The sequence below is a fragment of the Rhinoraja longicauda genome, chromosome 9 (assembly GCF_053455715.1).
Source record: "Rhinoraja longicauda isolate Sanriku21f chromosome 9, sRhiLon1.1, whole genome shotgun sequence".
Classification (NCBI taxonomy): domain Eukaryota; kingdom Metazoa; phylum Chordata; class Chondrichthyes; order Rajiformes; family Arhynchobatidae; genus Rhinoraja; species Rhinoraja longicauda.
The window spans coordinates 21,851,310-21,866,449 of record NC_135961.1 but is presented as its reverse complement, the minus strand read 5'-3'; the positions used below and the strand labels follow the sequence as shown (position 1 = coordinate 21,866,449).

The 15,140-nt window shown below is 39.7% G+C and overlaps 1 protein-coding gene across 1 annotated transcript in view; it reads left to right on the top strand.

Annotated features, from left to right (window-relative positions):
* rab3gap2 (RAB3 GTPase activating protein subunit 2 (non-catalytic)) overlaps nt 1–15,140 on the top strand; it is a 64,703-nt gene that overhangs the window by 28,880 nt on the left and 20,683 nt on the right. The window contains exons 15-24 of the mRNA XM_078404927.1: nt 1,581–1,724; nt 2,362–2,444; nt 2,970–3,034; nt 3,112–3,202; nt 5,809–5,936; nt 6,460–6,673; nt 9,734–9,831; nt 10,898–11,003; nt 13,762–13,922; nt 14,622–14,829. Coding sequence (XP_078261053.1) covers nt 1,581–1,724; nt 2,362–2,444; nt 2,970–3,034; nt 3,112–3,202; nt 5,809–5,936; nt 6,460–6,673; nt 9,734–9,831; nt 10,898–11,003; nt 13,762–13,922; nt 14,622–14,829 — 1,298 coding nt within the window. The remainder of the gene's footprint in view (nt 1–1,580; nt 1,725–2,361; nt 2,445–2,969; nt 3,035–3,111; nt 3,203–5,808; nt 5,937–6,459; nt 6,674–9,733; nt 9,832–10,897; nt 11,004–13,761; nt 13,923–14,621; nt 14,830–15,140) is intronic.

Sequence of the window (15,140 nt, the reverse complement as noted above, 5' to 3'; positions counted from 1 at the left end):
ATGTAGGGTGTCCAACTTTTTCTAGTCATCATGATTCGCCCCACTCCATAAAACCTTTTTATGACAAACATATTTCAGCACTTGCAAATTGAAATATGCAGGTGTTACCCTACAGGCTGAAAGGTCTCAATGGGTCAGCATCTTGCCAGAGTTGCAGGTCTTTAATCTCGTAGAGGATCGCACTTTCAAGATGATCTATTTCTCCAGCAGGCAGCAGCTTTGTCATCCTGATGCCCATGTTGCATCCATGGGTAAATTTTCTAAATTAATCCAATTTTAGCCATTAAATCTGCAGAGTTCAATGAAAACAGATTAAAGGCACACTTGTATTTTTATGCTTCTGAAGCCTTGAAAAGTTTTATATTTTTGTTGAAAGGTCTGCATTGCTGGTGAAATATCTTGAGATTCATTTGAAATTACTGCAGATTGTTCCACCCAATCAAATATTTTAGGTTTCTGGAATATCACTATTTTAACTGGCATAGATAGGCGACACATTAAGTAAGTACGCTTATCAAATTATAGTCTATCGGCATTTATTAACAGAATGGTCACATGAAACTTGGAAAGTAATTGGATACGACAATATCAACATATATTTATGAAAGGGGAATTTTCATTGGGCAGCAGAGAGAGCAAAAGTTGATGTAGTTAACTTTATACTTGTAGAAAGTCTTCATTTGGGTGCCATACGAGATTTTTCATTACATTTAAATCACAATATTGCGGTTAATATATTTGTGTGGATTGAGGGTTGGTTTGTAAACAGAACAGTGTAATAACTGAGTTATTTCTGGATAAGAAGCCTGTGATGAGAGGGGTAGGATTGGCGCAGAACTCACTGTTCATAATCCTTATCAATGATCTGGATAAGGGGATGTAATAAATCCAAGTTTGATTCTTCTTCTTGTGTTTGAGGCAGCAGACGTTATGAAGCTGATGCTTCTGCTGTCTCTGTTTGTTGTCGTTCGCCTGACTGAGGTCAGTTGACAGGGCTCACCACGGGGTGGTCGACAACATGAGCCCCTCCAAGTTTGATTGCAATACAATACAAAGCTATTTAATAGTGTGGGCTGTAAGGTGGGTGCAGAGAGAGTTTGGATGTTTTGGATAGGCTAATTGAACGAATGAGAATCTGGCAGATTGCAGAAGGATCATAACGTGGAAAAATAGGAGGTCATCCACTTCCATTGAACTAGGAAGTTGAAGTGTTTTTTATCCACTGACAGATGGAAAGGTGTTGGTGTTCAGAAACTCTTGCGGTACAGCAAATAGTAAGAAAAACAGATTGGTCATTAAAAATCGGTTTGCATGGTAGAAACATAATGGTTGAATTGTATAGGGGACCTGTGAAGCTGTGTGCAAATGGGTGTTCTCTGGTCTTGCTGTTTAAGAAATGATACACCAGCAATAGATTTGGATTTGAAGGGGAATTTTTTATTGTTTGCATAACCAGAAAGTAGATTAGCATAAGCGAAGGTTATTAATTGCAAAAAGTCATGGTTAATTTTTATTCTGTATCTTATCTAACTGTATAGCTTAGTATATTTTATGACTCTTGAAAATATTTTCTTTTGTAGGTTATTATATCCTGGATACAAAATAATGGGATTAAACAACGTTACCAGCCAGGGATGGCAACCACAAACTTACCAGATTTGTCTAATTGATCCAGTAGATGGTAATGTGAAAACCATCAATGTTCCCTTCCATCTTGCTCTTAGGTATATTACTTTTTCCTTTAGAAATAATAATTAAAGAATAATTCTAATATCTCTTGTAGGTGCAGTACTTGACCTAATACCATCAGAAATTGCATAAAATTATTGAGCACAAAAATCGAGACTCTAGTTAAAAAGATCAACAATGGTAACTTAAAGGTGGCACGTCATGAACCAGTTCTGTTTCATACTTTTAGCTGCAAGTTTTAAACTCCCAAGTGGGAACAACTTTTCTGTCTACAATCTTGAGCTACCTCATAATTTTAAAGAACTTTATATTCTGCAGGCTGTTTAGGTTTCCTGATTGGTATCCTCAGTTTTACTATCTTACAAGTCTATACCGCACATGCAACCCCTCTATTGACAAGTATTAAAGTTCTGTGGCTGATAAGTTAGGCTATCAAGTAGGTTAGCTGTGCAGTATTGAACACCAAGTTAAAACATATTAACTATTTGATTTCAACATTTTAAGATTGATTTTTAGTGATGAATAACTTCTTTGAAGAGACTGGATTGTCTATTGAGCAAACTTATACCCCAATGGGTTATTTGCAAATAATATGCAAATTGTCTGGCTGTTTGATTTTAATGAATTGGTAGCCTTACATTTATTTTTAAAATAACCTATTTTGTTTCTTAGTGATAAGAAAAGTGAAAGAGCAAAGGATATGCATCTATTGAAGCGGCTAACTGTTTTGTTAAAGGCCAAAGTCTCAAATCCTGGTGGGTATCAAATCTTTTTTCATTTGTAAAGCAATTTGTACTGCAATGACAGTACTATTAATAATTTTTTCAGAAAAAAGTGGTAAATTGGTGTTCCAAGGTTGTAGAATGATCAAATTTTACGAGATTAGAATTAAATTTCCATGGGGGATTCAAGGACTTGAAGGTAATTATTAAGATGCTCTAATAGTAGCTTTATATGTGCAAATTCATAAAAGCCCATGTATTTTAGGGAAAAATCAAGTTCTTCATTACTCCTTTAAATCAATACTGCAATCCAAACATTTGCTGGAGTGACTGCATAAATGTATTGTTTGTTGCAAACAAATGATACTGTTATTTTCCTCATGTACCAGATATTCATGTAATATGTTCTTTTGAAATGTTAATTCTCAGTATTGTTACATGTGCAGATGAATGTTGGGGGAATCAAGATCCAAATCAACTGCTATATATTTTTTCTGTGTTTATTTATCATAGTTTTCATTCATTTTACAATTTGGTATTCTGTCTTTATGTTGCCAGAAAATTTGGAGACTGAGATAAAGATGCATCTTCTTGATATTAAATATCCTACTATGAAAAAACAGGTAATTAAACTGTTGTATAAAAAGTATTCTTTTAATTTTTTACCCTAGTATTAATAACATTTCTTTTTAAAACACAGGCTTTAGAAAAACTCCTAGCAAGTAAAAATATCTCACTATCTTGCTTAATGAATTTAATCCAAGCACTGTTGGACAACTTAATGAACCAAGGTAGGTACAAATTTAAGTAAATAGGCTTAGAATATTTTTCTTTGTTCTCCGATAATATTGGTATATGCTGTTGTGGCATTTTTAAGTACATCTTTGTCGTTCATCTGACAATTATTAAACACGTTTTCCCAAGTCTTTTGGCTAATAGGCTTACATTCTTAATTTTATCACATTTCTACTATGATATATGATTGAAACCATTAGCATTGTATTGTCTATTTCCTTTCCTGTTTTTGATCTCTGTATTTAATATGGTTTAGTTGTTCCTTCCCATAAAATAAATATCACATTGGAGTTTCAAAACCGCTCAATATATTTAATTTTCTGTCAAGTTATGCTCTTCATAGATTTTTCTTTAAACATCATTGACTGCTTATGTAAATAGACTCAAGTTATTTACATTCTCAAATGTAATGCTTGATGAAATGCTCAAAATAAATGTGAATATCATAACATCCGAGGATTAGCAGTGAGCTTTAATCTCTGATTTACTGAGTATTATAAAGCTTATTTGAGGGCAAATAATAATTTTCAGGCCACTGTAGGTGTTATACCACTTTTATTGAATCATAAAAATAAAAGAACATTATTCAATGCAAAAATAGTTGCATTATAAGAATTGTTAAAATTGAGATGTCAAAATACTTGACTAGAATGAAGAACAATTAGAATTCAAAACATTCAGAAGACAGTGAAGTGTGTGAGTTTAGATTAAAGGGTAATACAGTAGGAATCCAAAGTATTTTATGAACAATTTAAATTATAATAAATAAGATCAGAGGTAGAGATGCCAGAGGGCTCATTCACAGGATGTAGATGTCTCTGCCAATGTCAGCTACCATTGCCCAAGAGAACCTGATATTCGCAACCTTGAACTGTTGTAGTCTGTGGGGGAAAGATACTTCCACACTGTTCTTGGGCAGAGGTGACCAGATGCTGGTGATGCAAAGCCAACGTATTTCCTAGCCAAGAAGTGATTGACTTTGTCAGCAACTTGCTGCTGGTGTTGTTATCGTGCACTTGTTCTTCCAGTTGAAGAAGATGAGGACATGACCACAATTACCTTCCTTTCTGCAGTATGAATTCAGTTAATGGAGAGCTTTTCCCATGATTCTTATTAACTTGGACTTCCTGATGTCATGCTATATCTGATGTTGCTATGATTTTAAAAGCATTGATTTTCTCCTCATGAATGTGTTATTTTTGTGAAGAATCGTGGTTCAATGGGCACACAAGCGTAGTAGTTCTACAGGAAATCTAAGTAAGTTTTTAGAATGTTGCTTGAGCCATGGACAATACCTTTGGTCACTTTGATTAGGAATATACTGAGATGGTAATAAAATGGAATAGATTTGTATTGCTTATGGGTAGGATGAGCAAATATATATTGGCAGGTAGGTGCTATTGGTACTGCTGTACTAAATCAGTTTAGTCAGGAGCATGCATCACTGTTGTGCATATGATTTTGTTGGGAATTATGATTTTGTTGAGGTCTTTGAAATATTTACTATATTTATATTTTGCTATTACAAGTAAATAGAATTGGCAATGATTCTTTTTGATGATGGGATCTCAAGGAGGTCAGGATTAAAATTGGATGTCCAAGATAGTTGGAAACTCTTCATCTTTGCCTTTTGCACTTGCAAACTAAGCTCCATTATCAGAGAATGTGGGAAAGCTTGTCCTTTTTAGTTTAATTCTTTCATTGTTCATGTCTGTTCATAGCAGGAAAATGATTGAATCCATTAGTTGTGGAAATGCTTAACAATGAATGTAGCATTCTGCTTATTTTCTGAATCGCCCCTGTTGCAGCTTTACCAGGTTGGCACCTCATTGAACACAAGCTTAGTGGTGACTTAGTGGTAGAGTGACGGACTGGGCAGATATGAGGTTATGAAATGTGGGATAATGCACTTTTATTGCTTCTGATGACCCACATTGCCTCTTGACTGTAGTTTTGACTGCTGGATCTGAACCAAATCAAACACCATCATGGATAATGAGCTTAGTATGGACAGATGGCAAATGGGTTTGGGTGTGCATTCATCTCCATAAGAACTGTTGCGCTTTTCCTACCTTTAACCACTATGAGAATAACATGCAACATGCTTTCCCTTTGATCATTGTCTGGAGCAGTCGTCAATTTGAGAGATAGAGCCAATGGATACAAAGCCTGATAATAACATTGTGTGTCGGAAGGAACGGCAGATGCTGGTTTAAACCGAAGATAAACACAAAATGCTGGAGTAACTCAGCGGGACAGGCAGCATCTCTGGAGAGACGGAATGGGCGACATTTGGGTTGAGACCCTGTTTGAAGAAGGGTCTTAGCCCGAAACATGACCCATTCCCTCTCTCTAGAGATGCTGCCTGCCCCGTTGAGTTACTCCAGCACTTTGTGTCTATCTCTGGTAATAACATTGCCTATTGCTCCTGCAACGGAGGTTATTGGATTATTATAGGGGAATAAGACCCCAGATTTTTATTCTTCACATTGGTTCTTGGGTACCAGGGACTCTTCATTTGTTGTTAAAAAAAACACCCACAAAGTATTTGGCTTTGTTACTTGCTTATTGAGTGCAACTTTTCCCCTTGTACATTTATTAGATCCAGAAAGTGTGGATGAAGGATTGTTGCAATTTTGCCTCAGCCAGCTAAAATTACTTCACCTTTATAAATGTGTAAACAAGCTCAACGCTGAAGATGTGGATCAGAATGGAGCTAAAACCAATAATGTGAGTAATTAATACTTTCAGTATGTCAATAGATGATGATTTTAGACTTTAGAGATACAGTGGGTAAACAGGCCCTTCGTCCCTCTGAGTTTGTGTCGACCAGTGACACTAGCACTATCCTACACACCAATTAATCGACAAACCTATATATCTTTGGATTGTGGGAGGAAACCGGAGCACCCTGAGAAAACCCACGTGGTCACTGGAAGAACATACAAACTCCATACAGACCCATGGTTGTGATCGAACCCAGGTCTCTGGCACTGGCACTTTAAGGCAGCAGCTCTTACCGCTTTGCCACTGTGCTGCCCCTCCGCCCCAGTGGAAAGTGTATTTTTAGAAGATCATTCTCTTGTGCTTAATTAAATAAAACAGAGGGTAGAACTGGGTTGCACATTGATTTTAACTCGTCTTTTCACACTGTACTTTTCCTTATGTATATTTTGTCTTTATATTAAAAATCCATAGTTTTTTTGTATTGTGTTTGTCACATGCATTTCACCTTTGTGGTCTTTTTGTAAAGGAATTGGCTTCTTTGCTAAGGCTAGAGGAAAGTGAATCTGCAAAAATACAAACACTTCTGGATAATTATAGACATGGAAAAAACAAAAATACAGTTCAGTTTGAGGACGATGAAAATTGTAAGCTTCCAATCCAAATGTTCTTGGAGTTTCTTGAATATGAAAAAGAAACAGTTCATGTAAAGAAAGTAGATGAAGAAGAATATGTTGCTTTGGGTAAGTACTCAAGTTAATTTTTGTAGTACACAAATACGATTTTTCTGGTGTTTGGCTAAGCAAAATGTTTCCTATAGGTGACTTGCATGGAACATTGTTAATTATTGAATAAAACTATAAGACCTCGGAGCAAAACTAGGCCCATCGAGTCTGCTACAATCGATCATGGCTGATCTATTTTCCCCTCCCAACCCTATTCTCTTGCCTTCTCTCCGTAACCTTTGACACCCTTACTAATCAAGAACGTTTCAATCTCCGCTTTGTCACGATAGGTGAGGGTGCGGTCCAGGGTGACTCCGAGGCGCTTGGGGAATTCCTAATTTTTCACCGGCTTACCACAAAAGGACACTTGGAGCTTTGTATTGGCGAGCCAATTGCTGAGGTGAAAGGCAGTGACAGTTGTCTGAGATGGGTTGGGGCGAAGTTGCCATAAGGTGAAGTACTCCTCCATCCCTTTCAAGTCTTGGGTAAGCACTCTGCTGATATCCTCAAGGGCAGCTCCATGGTAGGCAAGGGCAAGGTCATCTGCATATGCAAACTTCCAGGACGGGTCAACATCATCAGGGAACTTGCAGGCAACAGCTGGGGATCCAATGCACACACCCTCTGTACTGCGAGCTTAGCCCTAGTTTACAGCCGAGTTTTGCTCAACAGCTTGAGCTAATAGCTGCCACACCAAATGAGTTGACACTGTCCTTAACTCTGCAATGCGGGTCATCACAGGGACGCTTAAGTCAACACCTTTGCAGTAGCTCCTTGTCCTCTCACACATTGCCCCTCCCAGCATACGCAGAAGGGAGAGGATGTTGAAAGATTGGTGCACCATCGAGGCTAACCCTGACCTTCCCATCCATGCTGACTTGAACAATCTGACCTTTTTTTTTCAAATTGAACAATTTGACCAAAATGGCGGCGCTGCCCTAGCAGCTGTGGCTCACCTGTGGTCCGTTTGCCTTTGTGTTTTTTTGTTGTTTTTTTGTCTTAATTGTAGTGTTTAGATGTGATGTAGTTTTTTTTTGTGGTTGTGTACTATGTGTGGGGGTAACTGTAAAATTGTCTCTTCCGAACGGAGACCCGACCTTTTGTTTCTGGGTCGTGTCTCCGTTCCCGCTGTGGCCTGCCATCGGCCAAACGCCTGGAGCTGGCGGCCTCCACCTGGGACCACCTGGGCTCTGGTTCACAGAGCCCGCGGACCGAACTCACCACCTGCGGAGCTGGCTACCTTCGGAGGCTGCGGGAGTGGCTGCGACTCGCCTTCGGAGGCTTCGGCGCGGGCCGCGTGGACATCGGAAGCTCGCAGCCCCCGCAGGGTGGGGGCCGACATCGGGAGCTCCTGCAGCGGCAGCGTCTTCGCCCGCCCTGGATCGCGGGGCTTGGGTCCGCCCACCGCGAACCTTTCATGTCCGGCGCGGCCTGGAATAGACCGCGGGATTTTCTCCGCCCGGCGGGTGCTTCAATGACGGGAGCCACGACCGCCCCGACGTGCAGCGGCAGCGTCTTCGCCCGCCCCGATCGCGGGGCTTGGGTTGGCCCGCTGCGGACCTTTCACCATCTGGCGCGGCCTGGAACGTGGCAAGTTCAACAGCCTGACCGCGGGAGAAGATGGCAGGGGAAGAAAAAAGACATTCTGGCCTTCCATCACAGTGAGGAGGTGACAGGAGGAGACTCACTGTGATGGATGTTTCTTTTTTTTTGTGTTGGTTTGTGGTTGTGTGTGTTATTGCTTATTTTATTGCTCTTATTGTTGGACTGTGGGTGACGAAATCTCGTCCAAAAGACTTGCTTTCTTTGGATGACAATAAAAGTAATTCTGATTCTGAACATGCGCCTGAAGTCCCGCAAACTCTCCTGGTCTTCAGCCAAATCCCTGGAAGACTTTGACCCCAATACTGAGTGGCGCAGAGCCTGGAAAGATGCCAACACCAGCAACAGAGAGGTCATCACAGACCCCACAGTGAAACCACAGGGATTTGACCTCCATTTTGCTAGCAATGGCTAACCCTGAACAGGATCCGCACCCTCCATGCAAGAACAGCCCATCACCTGCACGTGGGGGATGACAGACAGCCCTGCATGCGACTGCGGATATCCAGACCAGACCATCCTACACAACGTGAGTGACTGCTCACTGAGGCTTTTCCCAGGTGGCATCAAGGCCATCCGCCCAGCAACTGATGCTGCCCTGGCCTGGATGTCTACCCTTGACCTACAACTTTAGGCTGTGCACGCCATACACAAGAAGAAGAATCTACGCTTTAAAAATACTCAATGACCCGGCCTTCATAGCCATCTGTGGCAGTGAATTCCACAGATTCACCACTCTCGTCACCTATTCCTTTTCCCCAGAGATGCTATCTGACCCGCTGAGCTATTCCAGCTTTTTGTGTCTATCTAATAGAATGTGTAATACTCAAACTGCTTTTGTGACCTGATGAAATTAAATAATCATCTAAAATATCATGGCATAGAAGGCTATGAGTCAAGGTCCTGAAAAATGGGATTAGTATGGATAAGTGCTTGTTGCCCAGCATTGACATGGCTGAAAGGTCTGTTTCTTTGCTATGTGATGTAGAATCCTTTATTCTCATTTGCTATCCAATTATTATCGGAGGTACAAGCTAAATAGACTAATTAAAAGAGCATGAAGTAGAAGATTTTTTTGTGAAGTAGTACAAAACACTATTGTTCCAGAACAAGAAAATGAAAACTCGCAAATATTAAATGTGAAACTTGATAAATATTCTAATGAATCATGATGTAACCAAATGTAAGTATTATTTAAATATTGAACAACCTTGTAGTTAAATTGGAAAATGGCCATGACGGACTATCACTTGTTAACACTTCTAAAGTAACCTTTATCAGTTGAACCATAAAGATCAAATGGAAAATTCTTATCCAGATTTTTGGCAATGATTTATATGTATTATGAGTAAATGTTTTTTTTATTTTACAATTGCCATATTCTGAGTGGATTTCTGTGATGAATAAATAAAATGCAAAGTTCAACAGAATGAAAAGATATTTAAATGGTCTTCTACATTTCCCATTACATTGCAGGCAATTTCTTTTTCTGGAAATGTCTATGTGGGAAATGCTCTGTGGAGGAAATGTGCCGTTTACTAGAGTCAGCGGGAGTGAGACCTCAACAATTTTTGGTGCGTTTTTAGTAAAATAAATCTGATATGGCTACATACTGATCACAGCTAAGAAATAAACCGTATAACTTAATTTGCTATATGTGCTGATTCAGTTGCCTCCACCTTTCAGTTTGTGATGTGGAAATACTGTGACCTCGTTTTAAGAAAGAGATACATCCCTGGAGCATGTACCTAAAATATGGTTGGGCATGTCATAGAATCAAAGAGAAATAGTGAGATCGAGTACAGAAAAAGGCTGTTGGCCCATTAAATATACCATCCGCGTCCGATTTATACTAATCCTACATTAATCCCATTTTTGTTACCCTCCCCACATTATCATCCATTCTCCCATATTCTACTACTCGCTCTTACTCTAGGGGATATTTTACAGTGACCAATTAACCAACCAAGCTGCATGTGTAGGGATGAATGAGGAAATCAATGCACCCAGGGTAAACTTATGCAGTTGCAGGGTGAACTTGCAAATTCCATACAGGCAACACGAGATCAGGATTAAGTTTGGGTCATTGGTAATGTGAGGCAATGACTCTACTAGGCGTGCCATTGTGCTGAGCATGAATGGGAACTTAAAAATTCTAAGGGTTCTAATGTGAATGTTTAATGACACATAACACTATTGGGCATAATTTCTATCTTTAAAATTGCTCAAGCATCCTATTCCTCCACTGTTGGAATTGAACACTTATATGTGGAACTTTATAAATGGAGTTATGGAGGAGGATATAAAGGAGTTAATGATTGAAAGGTGTGAACTTCCCCTTGTCAGGTGATCAGGTTTGTTAATAAAGATGCCTTGTGTTAACGAAACTCCAAGTCTTGACCATTTGAGTGTACCATTTTAATATCTTCATTTTAATAGCTTAGTATTTTCCACTTAATTTGAAATTATTTCATGAATATTCTCAATAATTACTTAAGTAGATCAAGTGTAATTTATTTGCTGATATTGGAATATAGTGTACTTTGAGGATTAATTACACATATTGAACTTTTTAATCCAAGTATTGATGATGAGAAATTGCAGTTGTAATAACTTTTCTCTGTCTTATTCTCCCTCTAGTCTCTGCTTCTTTCTATGTGGCTCTTCAGGGAGAAAGACATCCTCAAGAACCAGGAATCAATTAGCTTCCTCCATATTGTGCTGTCGCTCTTAATCAAAATGAAAGGTGATGTGCCTAGTTTTTAGAAGTAGGGAGTTACCTTATTATTTATTTGTAAAAACACTGTAGATTATGTTAAAGTTACTGCAATTTGGAATTATTCATGACCAGAACCAATCTTGACACCAAGAACGGCAGAGTGGCTCAAAGCACTTGAATCATCTGCAGAGTTCACAAGTATGATGGATCAACGTATGAAAGTCAATGGGAATGCAGCAATAACTTGTGCTCAAAGCAGAGTTGTAGATTTGATCAACTGAAGCCTGCATGTCACACATGGCTCCAGTATTGAGTACAGACAGCACTATAATAACTCTAAGCTTAATTGGAAAACAATCTCCCATTCTCTCTTCTTCCCCATCCAAGCTCTCCTCCATTCTGCAATATTTTCATTAGGTGCTAGGTGGGTGGGTAGGGGTAGAGGGTGGGGAGGGGGAGTAGTTTCAACTTATACCATTTCGACATAATCATATAGCCCCATATTTTGGATAAACAGAATTCGTATAACATATTTGATATGAACAAAGATATTTAGTAGTATTATTGAGGCAGCAGCATCACAAGGATAGCAATGATCTGCAGAGTAGACGCATTCACCACAATCAGCTTTTCTGAGAGATTTCCAACAATTTCACTTAGAACCATTGCTAATGCTACCTTCTAAAAATAAATTACCGAATATTTAAATTGATATAAAACTTTCTTTAATGCCTGTTAACTCAGGTTCTAATAACCCAATCTTTCAAGAGAGAGTTAGATTTAGCGCTTAGGGCTAAAGGAATGAAGGGATATGGGGAAAAAGCAGGAACGGGGTACTGATTTTAGATGATCAGCCATGATCATATTGAATGGCGGTACCGGTTCAAAGGGCCGATTGGTCTACTCCTGCACCTATGTTTCTATGTTTCCATAGAAGTGACTTGCAGATTTATTTGAACTGGAGGGGAAGAAAGTTAGTTGTAATTTGATCTGTTTTTGTATTATTTGAAGTAGTGCATGATATTGGTGAACTCTTATCTCTGGATCTTCGACCTAGATCCTTGTTATACCTTTTTATACATAAAATGATTGATTGTTGTGTGTAACCTCAGACTTAGAAAAAGCAGTCAGATTTAGACCACAATTGTTCTTTTCCCACTCTTGCCCCAAATTCCCTTTCAACCAATTCATGTCGTTTTCATGCTGCTAATTAATTTATGGGGTTTGAATATTGTTCATAGTGCTGCCCTTTTTTTAGTCTCCCCCTAACCATGCTATGGTGTTTCAATTCTCAAGTTCCAATTACCATTCTGTGCTTAAATTTTTTTATTAAATCCATAAGCAAGCTCATGGAAATGCTGGCAATATTTGAGGAGGGAGCAAAAAATATAGAAGTGTTTAGTGACCGGAAGATCCTGTGGATGCTGAAAATCATGTGAAGGTGAAATTTAACATCATGGTCACGTATTTGGTCACGTCATGGTCATGGTCTCCATTTAGAACGGAGATGAGGAAGAACTTTTTCAGTCAGAGAGTGGTGAAGGTGTGGAATTCTCTGCCTCAGAAGGCAGTGGAGGCCAGTTCGTTGGATGCTTTCAAGAGAGAGCTGGATAGAGCTCTTAAGGATAGCGGAGTGAGGGGGTATGGGGAGAAGGCAGGAACGGGGTACTGATTGAGAGTGATCAGCCATGATCGCATTGAATGGCGGTGCTGGCTCGAAGGGCTGAATGGCCTACTCCTGCACCTATTGTCTATTGTCTATTGTATACTTTCATTCTTTTCCTTCCTGGGATCTAGTCAGATTGAAAGGTTCACTATCTAACACGAGTTCTGAATAAAAGAGCGTGGGGCATTTAGAGAGGCCGGCATCAATTGCAAAGTTTGGCAATTTTTGCACATAGAACAAGTTGGCACAGATTGTTCGGGGTGTAGACGGCAAAGATTGCAGAACATAAAAGACAGCAAAGATCATGTGACATGAGAAGTGACTTCAGAAATTATAGCCATGCGATGTGATAAGAATGAAAGAATGAATTAGCTACAAGGAGAGGTTGAAAATTGTTTGATTGTTTTCTCAGGAGCATCAGAGGCTGAGGAGAGACCTGATAGAAGTATGTAAAATCATGAGAGACATGGATAGGACAGACAATCGGAAACCTTTTTCAAAGGTGAAAATATGAAAGGCTAGAAGGCATAGTTTAGAGATATAGCACGGAAATAGGCCTTTCGGCCCACCGAGTCCACGTTGATCATCGATCACCTGTTCATACCAGTTCTATGTTATCCCACTTTCTCATCCACTCACTATATACCACGGACAATTTACAGAGGCCAATTAACCTAAAGCCCATATGTTTTTGGGATAGGGGAGAGAAACCGAGCACCCTGAGGAAACCCACAGTCACAGGGAGAATGTGTAATCTCCACACAAGCAGCACCTGAGGTCAAGATCGAACCCAGATCTCTGGTGCTGTGAGGCTTTTAGGTGAGAGGGAAAAAAATCAAAGGAGATATGTGGGACAGGTTTTCTTTAGATACAGAGATGTAGATGCCTAGAATGCGCTGCAAGGGGTGTTGGTGGAAGCAGGTACGATGGTGGCATTTAAGAGGTTTTTGGGTCGGCACCAAGTATGCAGGGAATAGAAGTATATGGAGCACGAACAGGCAGAATTAATTTGGCATAATGTTTGACACACACACATTGTGGCCTGAAGGGCTGTTCCTGTGCTGTACTCCATGTTCTATGTTAAACTGGATCTAATCTGAAATTCTTGTTTTCCTACAGGTGCCATTGACGTTTCATGGGACTTTCAGTCGGTGTCTCCTTGGTGGCAACAAGTGCGCACTGCATGTGCACAGGCAGAGAATATTGGGGCTGCGTTGTTAGCTGCACTTATAGGAAGGAGTGTTTCGATAAGTGTAACAAACAGTCTGGCTGAGCAAGATGTGAGTAACATTGTTGGCCATTGAAACAGATTTGCACAAACCAGTACATATTTGCCCTCTTATGGTGTAATATGGTTAATATGCATAAATCTAATGGATGTTTTGGAAATCATTTGCCGATTGCAGGAATTTCATTCACTTCTGATTTTAGGATTTGTCTTACTGTCATTGAAGATAAATAATTTGGCCCCTGAAGAGTGGTATCATTTAAATTTCAGCCTGGAACACAAATTTACCAGAGATCAAATGAGGAAAAAATTGAACAATTTATAAATATGCAGATAAAGGTGATGCTGGGTGAGGAGAAAGGAGAATGCTGACAGTAAATAAAGGAAATATCCTCACATTTGAACATTGTTGGTGAGAGATGGATGTTTGAATACTGGATACTGGATCTCAGCTGATCAATTGACAATAGACAATAAGTGCAGGAGGAGGCCATTCAATGTGATCATGGCTGATCATTCTCAATCAGTACCCCGTTCCTGCCTTCTCCCCATGCCCCCTGACTCCGCTATCCTTAAGAGCTCTATCCAGCTCTCTCTTGAATGCATTCAGAGAATTGGCCTCCACTGCCTTCTGAGGCAGAGAATTCCTCTTGTTGCAGGGCCTCTGATTTTTGTTTTATTTAAAGATAATTGGGGGAAAAAAAATCCTCTTGCTAACACGGATTTTGCTTTATTTTTCCTGGATTTCCAGAGCCAGGAAATTGAAGCTTCAGATGGAATGACTGATTCTTGGGAAGCACTGTCTCTTGATATGGAGCACTGGAATATGTTGCTGAGACAGCTTGAAGATTGCCTGGTTCTCCAAACACTTCTTCAGACCAAAGGGAATAAACCAACCTGCTGTCATTCTGAGCCACTTTCCCGCATTTCTGTGAAAAAGCTTTTGGAGGGAGGGAGAGGTAAGAGTCTTCTCATTTGACTTAGATAAACTTTGCTGTTGAGGATCCACAATTTGTTATAGAGTCATGGAGTCATACAGCAGGGAAATAGGTCCTTCGGTCCAACTTGTCCAAACCGACCTAGATAGATAATTTAAAGTTATGGTATGGAAACAGCCCCTTCTGTTTATTGAGTCCATAATGAACATCATTCACTCGTTCACTATTTCTATGTAGAACAAGGAACTGCAGATATAGGTTTACCAAATAAAAGATGCAAAGTGCTGAAGTAACTCAGCGGGCGGGTCAGGCAGCATCCCAGCTAATATTGA